At 44.8% G+C, this 12266-nt stretch overlaps 1 protein-coding gene across 4 annotated transcripts; it reads right to left on the minus strand.

Moving 5' to 3' along the window:
- Nucleotides 1–1503: 1503 nt before the first annotated feature.
- Znf175 (zinc finger protein 175) lies at nt 1504–11346 on the minus strand. Of its 4 annotated transcripts, none has more exons than XM_077793176.1 (5): nt 11243–11346; nt 10129–10384; nt 8238–8364; nt 4981–5045; nt 1504–2355 (listed from the first exon to the last, which is right to left on the minus strand). In XM_077793176.1, exons 2-5 carry the CDS (start codon nt 10198–10200, stop codon nt 2317–2319), a joined length of 303 nt encoding a protein of 100 aa, XP_077649302.1. In that variant the 5' UTR covers nt 10201–10384; nt 11243–11346; the 3' UTR covers nt 1504–2316. The 4 variants fall into 4 exon arrangements, with proteins under 4 accessions (XP_077649302.1, XP_077649303.1, XP_026237815.2 ...); XM_077793177.1 differs by lacking the exon at nt 1504–2355 and adding an exon at nt 7679–7777 and having other exon boundaries at nt 2711–5045; XM_026382030.2 differs by lacking the exon at nt 1504–2355 and having other exon boundaries at nt 2711–5045.
- Between the last annotated feature and the right edge of the window lie 920 nt (nt 11347–12266).

The following is a 12266-nucleotide window of genomic DNA, read 5'->3' on the forward strand; positions in this document are numbered from 1 at the left end:
GGGAGATGAGCAGAATGGACAGAGAGGCCTGGGGAGGAAAGGGACAGAGAAAGGAACAAAGGGGCTATGAACCATGGGCCCTACGGGAGTGAGGTGTAAGTCAGAGGTGTGGGCAACATTCTGGAAGAGGATGGAGGAGTCTGTCCCAGGGTGTGTTTGTATGTGTGTATGTGGGGGGCGGGGGTACAGAGGACCATGTGAGGAGTGAATACCTGCTGGAGCTAAGGATCCAGGCAGGCTCAGGGACACAGTCCCATCATCATCCACCAAGCACTTGATCGCTCCAGGAAATTCCAAGGGCTTAATATACTTACAGTTTGCTTCTCACTCATGGAATAAGGTACAATTGTATTCTCCTGTTGAGATAAATAACTTGCTTAGTGCATGCACAGACCTGGACCTGCTATTTCCCTCTTCAGAAGGGAATACAAGAGTTTTTGTTTCGTTTTAAATATTTATTTTTTGGGGGTGGGCACAATTTTTTTTTTTTAATGTGTGCTAGGCGAGTGCGCTACCACTTGAGCCACATCCCCAGCCCATTTTAATACTCTCCAGGTGCAGTGGTTTGGAAGGCAGGAGGATCGAAAGTTCAAAGCTGGCCTCAGCAACTTAGTGGGCCCCTGTCTCAAAATGGTCTGGGGATGTGGCTCAGTGGTTGAGTGCCCCTGGGTTCAATCCTGATACCAAAATAAACAAATAAATGAAACTATAATATGGGTATGATTACAAGCCTAGTAACGTGGGGTACCATCTGCTGCAAACATCTTCCATGAAGAGCCAGAAAAACGAACATGTTCAGCATAGGGCCACAGGGCCTCTGCCACATCTGCTGAGTTCTGCCAGTGGACTCAGCAGCCCTAGGCAGGACATAAGCAGATGAGCACACTACGCTCCAATAAGACTTTTAAAAAAGCAAAACTGTTGGTTAGTTGGTAGGCCAGATTTGGCCAATGGCCACAATCTACTGACTCCTGGTGTATACAACTAGGTGCCTTAATAAATAATGCCAGCAAATCCAGAGAAAAAGGCTGGTTCTGGTTATCTGTGGAGACACACACCACAGATGGTAGAGACGGAAGGAAGAGGGAGTAGAGAGCTAAGCTAATAATGAAAGAAAAGTCATAATATGAAGCTTACTACGCAGTATAATATCTGGGTTGAGCTGAGGCAGCCACCATAGTCCTTGAGTCACGTTCCTGGCGACAAAAACACTCAGGGTCACTCCCAGGGGAACTGGGCAGTGCGAAATTACCACACAAGAGACAGAGATACCTTTTTCTTTGGGGGGTCCTGTGACGGCTCCTCTGACCTTAAGGGTCCACAGAAAGAGAGAACGAGCCATGCTGACCCCTTTTATTGAGGAGAAGCCATTCAAATGAAGAAGGGGTCAGGTTTCAGGGGACTGAGTCTAGCTTTGTGATGTCCACTGTCAGCAGGTTGACTGACCTCTAGGAAGGCCACACCCAAGGAAGGCCACACCCAAGGGCAGAGCAAGAGAAGGGGACACACAAAGGGCATTTCCATGTAACATTCTATCCCAAACAGGGAAAGGGGGTAATATCACAAAGGAAGAGGTGAGCGTAGCTCGACCCCTGGGGCTGCAGGAAGGCACGCCTTGGCATGAAGACACATTTGGCGACATTTTTAAGACCCTCAAGATCAGGGGCACTGTCTACAGCCACTTTGATGTGGCCAGATCACGCGAAGTGACTGACAGGGCCTCACCAATCAGGAAAATGGTGGCCACAAGGCGTGGCAGCCTCCCACATCCTTGGGTGCAAATTCTGTGACTCTGCAGCAAGAATGTGAGCAAAACACAGAGTAGTGAGAAACCACTGATAGAGTGACAGGACTGCCTTCAGCAGGGGCTGCAGGGCCCCTCCGAGACGGGACGGTGTGCAGTTTTTAAGGGAATGAAGTCCTCTGTTCTCCTCTGGATTTCCCCGTCTCCCCCAAGCTGGTTTACTGCCCTCTGGATAGCCCCCTGCAACATCCCTTGTGAGGGAAGGATATCCTGGTTGACAGGGTGGCTGGACAGTTTCACTGATGACGCTGGCACAGTCCCCTTGAGGGGTCGTAACTACCTGTAGCTGGGGGTCTTGATGTGCCAGACCCCACTTTTCTGAAACTTATCTGTTTTAGTAGGTCCCCAGGATTTTAAGTAATAATTCCCAAGGGATTAAGTTCTTGCAGCCTGGGGAAGGCTAGGCATTCCAGATCTCATTTCCCAGCTCTTGCCTGTTTAGATGGGTTCTCTGCAGTTTCACTTTTATGGCATCTGGATTTTTCTTGGTGCACAGGCCTAACGTCTGTTCTTCATTGTCCTTTCTCTCTACCCACCTGTTCACGGCTAACCTGCTAACAATATAATAAATTAATAATCGTTGATGGTACAATTCCATGATATAGATTTTCAAAAGGGAATAAATTCAATTAACACAAATTAGACTCTTTTTTAAAAAATAATTATGATCTACTCCTGTTTTGCAGTAAATTCTACTGCAAACCCCACTGAACTACGGGAATACATACACATACACATATACAAACATATAAACATAAATATGTAGGCTGATCTATATAGCATACACGTATACATACATATATAATATACATGCACACATTACTGACCCATGTACATACCTTGTCCTATCAGTCACTTTGCTGGCACTCTATTTTTATTTTTATTTATTATTGTTTATTTTTTTGGTCCTGGGGATTATAGAGAAGCTTTTTACCACTGAGCTACATCCCCAACCCATTTTATCTTTTATTTTGAGACAGAGTCTCACTAAGTTGTTTAGGGCCTCGCTAAATTTCTGAGGCCGGTCTCAAATTTGTGGTCTTCTGCCTCAGCCTCCTGTGTAGCTGGGATGATAGGAATGTGCCACTGCACCTGGCTACTGGCACTTTAGAAAAACTGATATCCCACAATAAATGCAATTATAAATGAAATAATTTTTTAAAAACTTTTCCACCAATTAATCTGGTAACAAGGTGTCTTGTACCATTTTATATAGAAAGTCTATTCTCAACATATTAGTCTTATTTCTTCCTGAGAGAAAATTCATAATCCTTAACAAAACCACACATTTCTAATTTTTTTCTAAAGCATTAATACTATTAATGTATAATTGGATCTCTAAGTCTGCTTAGTCACATAACTCAGGGAGTACATTTTGGCTAGCGATATGCTGATGGATTAGGAATTGATTTCTTGGTAAAGCCTTTCACAGAGTAACTGCATCTGTAAGCACTGTCTCTGGTATGGGTTGCCTGGTGTTTATTGAAATTTGACCTGTTGTTGAAGGCTTTCCCACATTCAGAACACACATAAGGCCTCTCCCCTGTGTGAATTCGTTGATGTACCTTGAGCTGTGGTTTCTTACTGAACAGTTTCCCACAGTCACAGCATTCATAAGGCTTCTCTCCAATATGAGTTCCTTGATGAGTAGTCAACTCCAATTTATGGAGGAAGGCCTTTCCACATCTGTGACAGACAAAAGGTCTCTCTCTAGTGTGAGTTACCTGATGTTTGTGGAAATTTGACCTGCCGTTGAAGGCCTTACCACATTCAGGGCACACATAGGGTTTCTCCCCTGTGTGAATTCGCCGGTGCTCTCTGAATTGGGACTTGGATGCGAAAGCTTTCCCACAGTCGCTGCATTTGTAAGGCTTCTCTCCTGTGTGAGTTCTCTGGTGCATGCTGAGTATTGACTTCTGGTTGAAGGCCTTCCCACATTCACTGCAAACATGGTGTCTTTCTCCAGTATGAATTTTCTGGTGCATGTTAAGGTGTGACTTTTGGGTGAAGGTTTTTCCACAGTCACTACATTCATATGGTTTCTCCCCAGTGTGAATTCGATGATGTATATCAAGCTGTGACTTAGAAATGAAGGATTTCCCACAGTTACAGCACTGATAAGGCTTTTCTCCAGTGTGGCTTCTCTGATGCACAGTCAGGTGTGCCTTCTGGATGAAGGCCTGCCCGCAGTCAACACACATATAGGACTTCTGCCCTGAATGGATTCTCTGGTGCAGGTTGAGTGTCGACTTCTGGGTGAAGGCTTTCCCACACTCGCCGCATGCATACTGCCTCTCGCCAGTATGAATTTTCTGATGTACGCTGAGGGTGGAGTTCTGGGAGAAACCTTTGCCACATTGGCTGCATTCATAGAGTTTTTCTCTACTATGAGTTCTCTGATGCCTGAAGAGAGACAACGTCTGGGAAAAGGCTTTTCCACATTCATGGCATTTATATGGCTTCTTTCTACTGTGAGTCCTCTGGTGGGTAACCAATTCTGATTTCTGAATGAAGACCTTCCCACATTCCTTACAGATATAGGGTGAGCTGCCTGTGTGGCCTGTCACATGTACACTGAGTTCTGGATGTGGGGTAAATGCATTCCCAAATTTGCTGCATTTATGAAGCTCCACACTACAAGTTCTCTGCTGGGTAAAGATGTGTGGCTTCTGGGTGAATTCCTCTCCACACTCTGTACATTCACCTGGTTTCCCCCGAAGATGAATCTGATGTTGCCTAAGTGGTTGTTTACGGCTGAGAACTTTTCCACACTGATTACCTGTGCATAAGTTCTCTTCTGTAGGAACCGTCTTGCAGCTGGCATTAGAAGAGCTATGAATGAGCAGCTGACCAGAGCCAACGATGTCTTCAGGCTGTTTTGTGACACTGCTTTGATTTTGAACATTTGCTTCTAGGTTAGGTTTCAAACGTTTTACAAACGAGCACCACTTCAGAGGTCTCTTTTGTGAAGCAACAAGGAGGAGCCTCAAGAGAATGACGTTCCCGGGGTCCTTATGTACACAATTGCTCTCGATGCTCAATGTTTTCTTGCTGATGAAGGCCCCATGTCTCAGGAGGTGTATTTGATTTTGCTGATCTCTCTTTGTAAGGTCAGCATCCCGCCACAATTCTTCTAAAATGGAACACCATGAACCACCTCTTGTGATTTCACTCACCGTATCATTTTGAAATGAAGCTTTCTCAGAAACTTCCTGTTGTAGGATATCAAGCCCAAATTCTTCTGGGAGGAGAAACAGAAGATGAAACAGGCATGACAACAGGATAGAGGAGGGATCACATGGAGTTGATTGTAACGGAACATGAGGAAACCTGAGTCATGTAAACATAATGCTGATGATGGTGACAGGGAGTAGAACACTCACTCAGCCCTAAGTACACACCAAACTCTGATCTAACAGCACTCACCATGTGCCAAGCAGCATCTGATACATGATGAAGAAATGGAAGTATAGATGCTTGCATAACTGGCAACAGCACTTTGCTATCTGTGGGACCACTGGATTTAGACAAGGGCAACCTGACTGACCTTACGTAGGCTACCTAGACACCCAAACCTCAGAGAGTGAGTAAGGAGTGACAGGGCTGAAGGAGGGAGCTCAGAGTGCAGGACTTCCGTGGTTGTGGAGAAATGCCTATTCATAGCCTTTGTCCATTTTAAAAACAAGTTTCCTCTTTTTGTTTCATCTTGCATTCCTGATAGCAACTTTACCCAAATGTTTGCTTCATTTATTTTGGTGATCTTACACTCTTACATCCCCAGGCACAGATCTGGAACATTTTTAACTTTTCACTTCATGTAGATCATACAAATCTTGCCAAACCTGATAATATTTAAATTTCTACCAAAAACGTCCAAGGTAAACCATCAGAACTGTGCGAAAAAGCTTTTCCATAACTTTTTAACGTATCTTACCAATGTTGAAACAAAAGAAATCCAATATACTCCCAAATCTAAGCATATACTCATATCCTCCACCTCCACTAAGCTTTCATCCTCTGCTTCTTCAAAATTGCTGCATGGAACAGTAACTCATACTGTGCCTTGAAAATTAGCTTCCAATGTCACTTCACCTCTCTTTTCTCTGAACTTTAAAAAAAAAAAAAACAGTTACTCTGTACCCCTCCACTTGGATACTTTTTATTCCAAGTAGCCTTCTCCTAAACAGGCTGATGCTTCTACAACTCATGCCATCGTCCTCTCATTACATCCCCTTTTCAATTTACCTCAGCAGATGTTTAAAATGTTCTTCTAAAATACAACAAAACACTCTTTTTTGTCTTTAGAAATTCACCAATTCTTGTACCCTAAATGGTGTCCTCAGGCTTAGCATCGATGTAATGAAAGGTAGAGAGAACACAAAATACTCAGCGGACTATATGCAAAGTAGGTCATCTACATGGCAGACATTAAGGAAAGTATGGAAACAACGATCAGGGCATGAATAATGGAAATATTCAGGTGTATTTTTAGACTAGAAATATGGGTCATGATGACAATGTCATGAAGAGTTTGTTAATCCTAAAGAGAAAGAAATAACAACATGTTTGCATCAAAATCTATTGGAAAAAAAAAACAGCAATGTTTGATGTGATAAAATCTGTCAGAAACATCTTGACTGAACTCAAGAAAGGGCAAAATGAGAAAACAGGGAGCTTATTTATACAGATACCACCAGGATTAAGAAAAAGAGCCATGTAGACAGCAGGGTGTGGTGATGCACACCTGTAATCCCAGCCACTGGAAGGCGGAAGCGTGGGATTGCAAGTCCAAGGCCAGCCTCAGCATTAGTGAGGTCCTGGGGATGTAGCTCAGTGGTAAATCACCCTTGGGTTCAATTCCCAGAACCAAAAACAAAAAACCCAAACAAATTAACAAAGAAAAAAGAGCCATGTAAATTGTGTAGTCAACAAGAAAAAGAGAAGAATTCCAGAGTAATAAATTAGAAGACTGAGAGAAGAGCCCAGAAATGGAAGAATCTGACAAAATTTGTCAGATTATAAGAAGTTCTAGTTTGGATGAGGATAATTCAAATTTCTGATCTTCCAAAATTAAGGAAGTGAGTCATCTCAAGAGAACTATTCTCCAGGTAAGAACTATTCTCTCAGGCAGCAGAATACAGCTTACGCACAGGAACTAGATGTATACATGTAGGAGCTGTTGCATTACAAAAATGGAGAGTGGGGATGCAGAATGGATGGGTTCTTTCAGTCAATTCCTACATGAAACAATGACCAGATGAATATAAAGATCACCAAACTAGGGGCAGCAAAACTGGGAGCAGGGAGGACAGAGGGGATCCAACACAGAAAACAAAATCAATGAATTCAGGGACAAATAAACAGCAAATTTTTAAAAGGCAGAAAACTACATGGACACAAAGGAAAATAAGATGAAAAGGAATGTACAGAGGAAAACCCCAACTAGGATGATGATGGTGAGATGCTCTATTCAGTTACTAATGAAATAAACAGCAATGAAACAACCCTGTTACCCAACACAGGGGCCACATTATAAGCCAGTCTGGTTAATGTCAAGGCTAACAAGTTGTTCCAACACCAACCCTTTTGCGTTTGCACATGGGAGTATGGACTGGTGCCGCCCATCAGAAGAGCAACGTGGTCAGTGAGTTAAGTATACCTACCTCCATGATGAGACAAGCCCACTCCCTTACTCGCCTGTAAGACAGTCTCACACTGTCTCCTGCTCTACATTTCTAACGTCATGTACTGAAGCATTAGTTGTAGTTGTAGGAAGAAGGAAGTACCAATGTCCACCACTGGGGGAAAGAAACAGTGAGGAAGACGGAGAATGCCCCCAAAGATACTCATTTCCACGTGGGAAGAGTCACTCACCTTCGCACCTCTGAGGAGGGCGTTCCGTGTCCCCCTGCTGTGAATCCTTTCCTGAATGTACCCTGAAGATCACCTCTGAGCTGGGAGTGACGTACCCCGCTTTGAGAAGGACACAGGATTGGTGTGTGGCTTCTTAGGTATTATGTGGTGCACATCATTTCTTTATTTTTGAAGTACTGGGAACTGAACCCAGGGGTGCTATACCACTAAACTACATCCCCATTCCTTTTTATTTTTTGAGACAGGGCCTCACTAAGTAGCCAAGGCTGGCCTTGAACATGCAGTCGTCCTGCCTCAGCCTCCCAAGCTGCTGGGATTACAGGTGTGTGCCACTACACCCAGGGGCTCCTTGGTTTTAGAGGGCATCAATAAAACTTTGCAATCACTCATTAGCTAAGTCAGCGTTTTCCACTGGGCATGAAGTAGTATTTGGAGGTACCCAAAAGGAATGAAATATCACCAAGGAAAAAACCATGACATACTCTGATATGTGTTCTACAAGGAGGAGAAAGAAAATCTCCAGAAGCCCATCCAAGATCCCCAAGTCAGTGGTGCTCACCCACTGAGAAGAGGTGACTATAGATCTCCAGCATCACGTCCTTGTACAGGTGTCTCTGGGCAGGGTCTAGTTGCTGCCACTCCTCCCTGGTGAAGTCCATTGTCACATCCTCAAAGGACACCAATCTCTGTAACAAGATATCCCAGCTCACTGTAAATTATTCATCATTAGTAATGTAGAAGTTACACATAAAGATGTGTTTCTGATGATTTTTCACAATGACACATCATTAGCCTTCCCACTAAATATCTATTTCATATTGTCTCTTGGGAGATTAAAAAATTTATATGAATATCCTGCCATCCATTGTGCAGTCTTTATATTTTTTCAAAAAGGAGAACGGAAATGAAGAGAGACAGAAAAAGTATAGGAAGGGCAACAGTATGGAAGGCTTTAGGAAAATAAAAACGATTTCCAATCTATAATGTGAACCCAGTTAAAGATAAATATAATGGTAAAATAAATAATTTCTATGACATCTTTGAGTACATATACTCAAAGTATATAGTACACACCTTATAGTAATTTATATTATAATATAGTAATTTATATTACAGTTATTTAAAAAAGTATGTGAGTATATAGTACACACCCTATAGTAATTTATAATATAGTAAATTTTATAATGTAGTAATTTATAATAATTTATATTATAATATAGTAATTTATCAAAGTTGAGTATATAGTACACACACACTTTGATAAATTACTATACACTTAATATATAAATATTGGGTTTTTTGGCCTTTGGCATTCTCATAAGATTTACCTGCCATGCACATATTTCCAAGGAGTTCCTATAGGATGGACTCCACAAAAAGAGTAACTATAACCTGAAAGAGAAAGCCAAAGGATTCAGGACATAGGGAGCTACATGCATCAGAGAGAAGAGAATTCCCAGGTGAGGGTGAAGGGAGCCACCATGACAAGCCTGAGTGTCCAGTGCTCAGAGAACTACAGGGCTCCAAGCATAAGTCAGAAAAGTGCCAGAAGAGGCTTCATCAAGAAGATAAAATGGCTGGGCACCACAGCACACGCCTAAAATCCCAGCGGCTCGGGAGGCTGAGTGAGGCAGGAGGATCACAAGTTCAAAGCCAGCCTCAACAGCTTAGTGAGTCCCAAAGCAACTTGGCAAGACCCTGTCTCAAAAAGTTAAAAAAAGGACTGGGGTGTGAATCAGTAGGTAAGCACTTCTGGGTTCAATTCCTGGTACCAAAAAGAAGAAGAAGAAGATAGAATTGACAAACTGACTTTCCTGAACTCTGGTTGGCTTTACTCCCAGGCTGGCTGCTTGCTGACCGTATAAACTTGAGCCAACTGTTTTATTCTGAGGCTCAGCCTCCTCTTCTATAAAATGGGAATGACAGCCACTCACAGGTCTATGGTGAAGATGAGAACAGTGGGACACAGGAGCTCTAAATGTGCTGCTCTTAATGTTAGCTAACAATCAACTCAATTTATGAGAAGGATATCCACACACTTGGAGGAAAATCTGTCGATATATTTACATAAAATTATTTGGTCAATACATAAAATCATTCAGTCCGGTTAAAAACAAAATGTTGTGCAGAACAAAAATCATCACATTATACACAGACAGCTGTTGAAGCAGGTTAGATAGTCATAACCAGGGAAGATGGATCTGACCAGAAGTGATCCCATGTCTTAGAGGCGTGGGCATGGCAAGCATGCATTTGCATGCTGGGGACTGGAGCGTGTGGGAGACATTAGTCCAAACCCAAGAACCTGCAAGGCGGCAAGGTGAGCATGTCACTAAGATTAGGAGGCATGGGCATTAGCCCCCTGTGGTCCACTCTCACAAATACTGAGTTCAGGATCCGCTGCTCCCTGCTGCAGATCTGGACAGCTGCTCCGGGGCAGCTCTGCTTACCTCACAAGATCTGGGCTGCTCCTCTGGGCCCAGGACCTGGGGCTTCTGGGGTAAGTGCACACCAGCTGGCATCCCCGCTGGACTTCTACTCTTGGTTTCTCTTGCTAGCAGCTCCACTTTCCTCAGAAGCTGGGAGCTGGGTGGGCACCAGAGGCTCCAACCAGAGCCACTGGGGAGAGACAGGTGGACAGCAAAGAGAATTCCTGCAGTCTGGACGACTCAGCCTAACCCAGAGGCTCCACAGACACCAGGAAACCTGGAAAGGCAACGACTGTGTGGTCACTCATCCAACGGTTGCCCCACAGAATTGGAGGGCCCTAACATGAAGGTTACTGTGTAGACACTGCAGAGAAAACAAAGCCCAACTGTAGTTATTAGGGAAAAAAAGGCTATGAGTTGAGACTGAACTTGAAGGACTCTTGTAGCTGGGCCACCTTAACTGTGAGAAGAGGAAGATTACCAACCACCAATCACTGACCTTGCCATGTCCACAGGGTCTGGGGGATACACCAGCCCTGACCCACCCATCCATCTCCAAAGGACCCCAATGCGGGCTGCCCAGAAAGCAACGCAGTCGCCCTGGCAAACGCCCATCTGCAATCCTCCAGCCGGCTCCCAGGGGGCACCCTTGGCCCCCGACTCTACTGGCGCCCTGGGTGGACTAGGAGGCACCTCGACCTCCGGCCCCTGGAGCACCCGGCCCCCAACCCAGCTCTGGCTACATGGGGGCCCAGCAGGACGGCCCTGTCCTCCAGTGCCACCACTAGGCGCTCTGACGACGCACGCGCTCCGACCTCCAAGGACATCAGAGTATTCCTGGAAATCAAGCTACGAAAAGAGTGTGAGTGTGTGTGTGTGTGTGTGTGTGTGTGTGTGTGTGTGTGTGTGTGTGTGTAAAACAGCGAGAAAAGCGAAAACTACAGCTTAACTCTGCCCCGCAGGGCCGTCACTCAGCCCCGTCCCTGGCCGGACACGCCCATCCGCACGACGCCGGCCCGCCCCTCTCAGCCCACGGCCTCGTCTTCACCCAGCTCAGAACCCCCGCATCGCTGACCCCAAGCCGACTTCCCCTCACCGACTCCAAAGAATCCCCACTGCAGATATACCAAATCACCTCGGCGTCCCGCGACTAGTGTAGCCCTCTACGGTCTAAGCGGAAGTGCGTTCTTCGAAACTTCCGGCTTGCCAGCCTTCGCGTCGGGATGGCCTTATACAAGTTGCGATAGGCGCATGCCCACTAGCACCCCCGAAGCTACGTCTGCCAATGGTCATCAGGGCCGACAGCGTGGGTGGGTGGGTCGTTAGCGGCTCCTTAGAAACTGTCATGGCCGCGCCCATAGGATTATGATACCGGAGGCCACCATCAAAGAACTCCCATTCCGTACAGCCAGGGAAGGCAAGTGGAATGTCAAAGAGTTAAACTCTTGGGCTGTCACAGGATGGCAGAAGACTTATTCCAATACTTGCGTGTGTGATATATATATATATATATATATATAATCACACACACACTGTACATATATATGTGATACATATGTACATATAATAAATTGTGTGTGTGTGTGTGTGTGTGTGTGTGTGTGTGTGTGTGTGTATCAGTCCGTTGCAGGTCAGCAACCGGGTTCATGTTCCCCAGTGTTGAAGATTCAACAGAGCGTAGAGAAAAAGTTTTATTTAAGAAAGTGAGAGAGATATAAGAGATGGGGCTTTCGCACAGGAGAAGCATTTCTTTCATGATATGGAGTCTCAGGGTAAATGGAATCTGTTTGGTCGTTGCCTAGCCTGGCCCATAACATATAGACCCTAGAATCCCCTTTTTACTTACTGTCTTCTCTTTCCTCCCTGCATACATTTCCAAGAGCAGTGGTACAGAGGATAGTTGTTAGCAATCCATTGTCTTTCTTTGCCTACCAGTCCTCATCCCCTGGGACCTCATCCTTCTTTACCTACATTGACTGCCTGACCTTCACCCCTGCCTCCTTTTGCTGAGGAATGTAACATCACCTGTCCACTTAGGCCAGTCAGGCTGCAGGAAGATTGCTTTTAGGCAAAAAAGAAAGCAGGTGGGGTGAGCACAGTGGGCCCATTTTGTAGAATTATCCTCTTAGTCTGGTGTTCCCACCATCTTCTCTGTCTCC

Source organism: Urocitellus parryii, chromosome 15 (genome assembly GCF_045843805.1).
Source record: "Urocitellus parryii isolate mUroPar1 chromosome 15, mUroPar1.hap1, whole genome shotgun sequence".
NCBI classification, from domain to species: Eukaryota; Metazoa; Chordata; class Mammalia; order Rodentia; family Sciuridae; genus Urocitellus; species Urocitellus parryii.

Bases quoted from the DNA above. Each gene is read 5' to 3' on its own strand.
- Znf175 (XM_077793177.1), bottom strand. From the start codon at position 10,200: ATGCCAGCTGGTGTGCACTTACCCCAGAAGCCCCAGGTCCTGGGCCCA. The intron at 8,365-10,128 runs GTAAGCAGAGCT...ATCTTGTTACAG, and splicing joins AGCAGCCCAGATCTTGTGAG to AGATTGGTGTCCTTTGAGGA. The intron at 7,778-8,237 runs GTGAGCACCACT...TCCTTCTCAAAG, and splicing joins TAGTCACCTCTTCTCAGTGG to CGGGGTACGTCACTCCCAGC.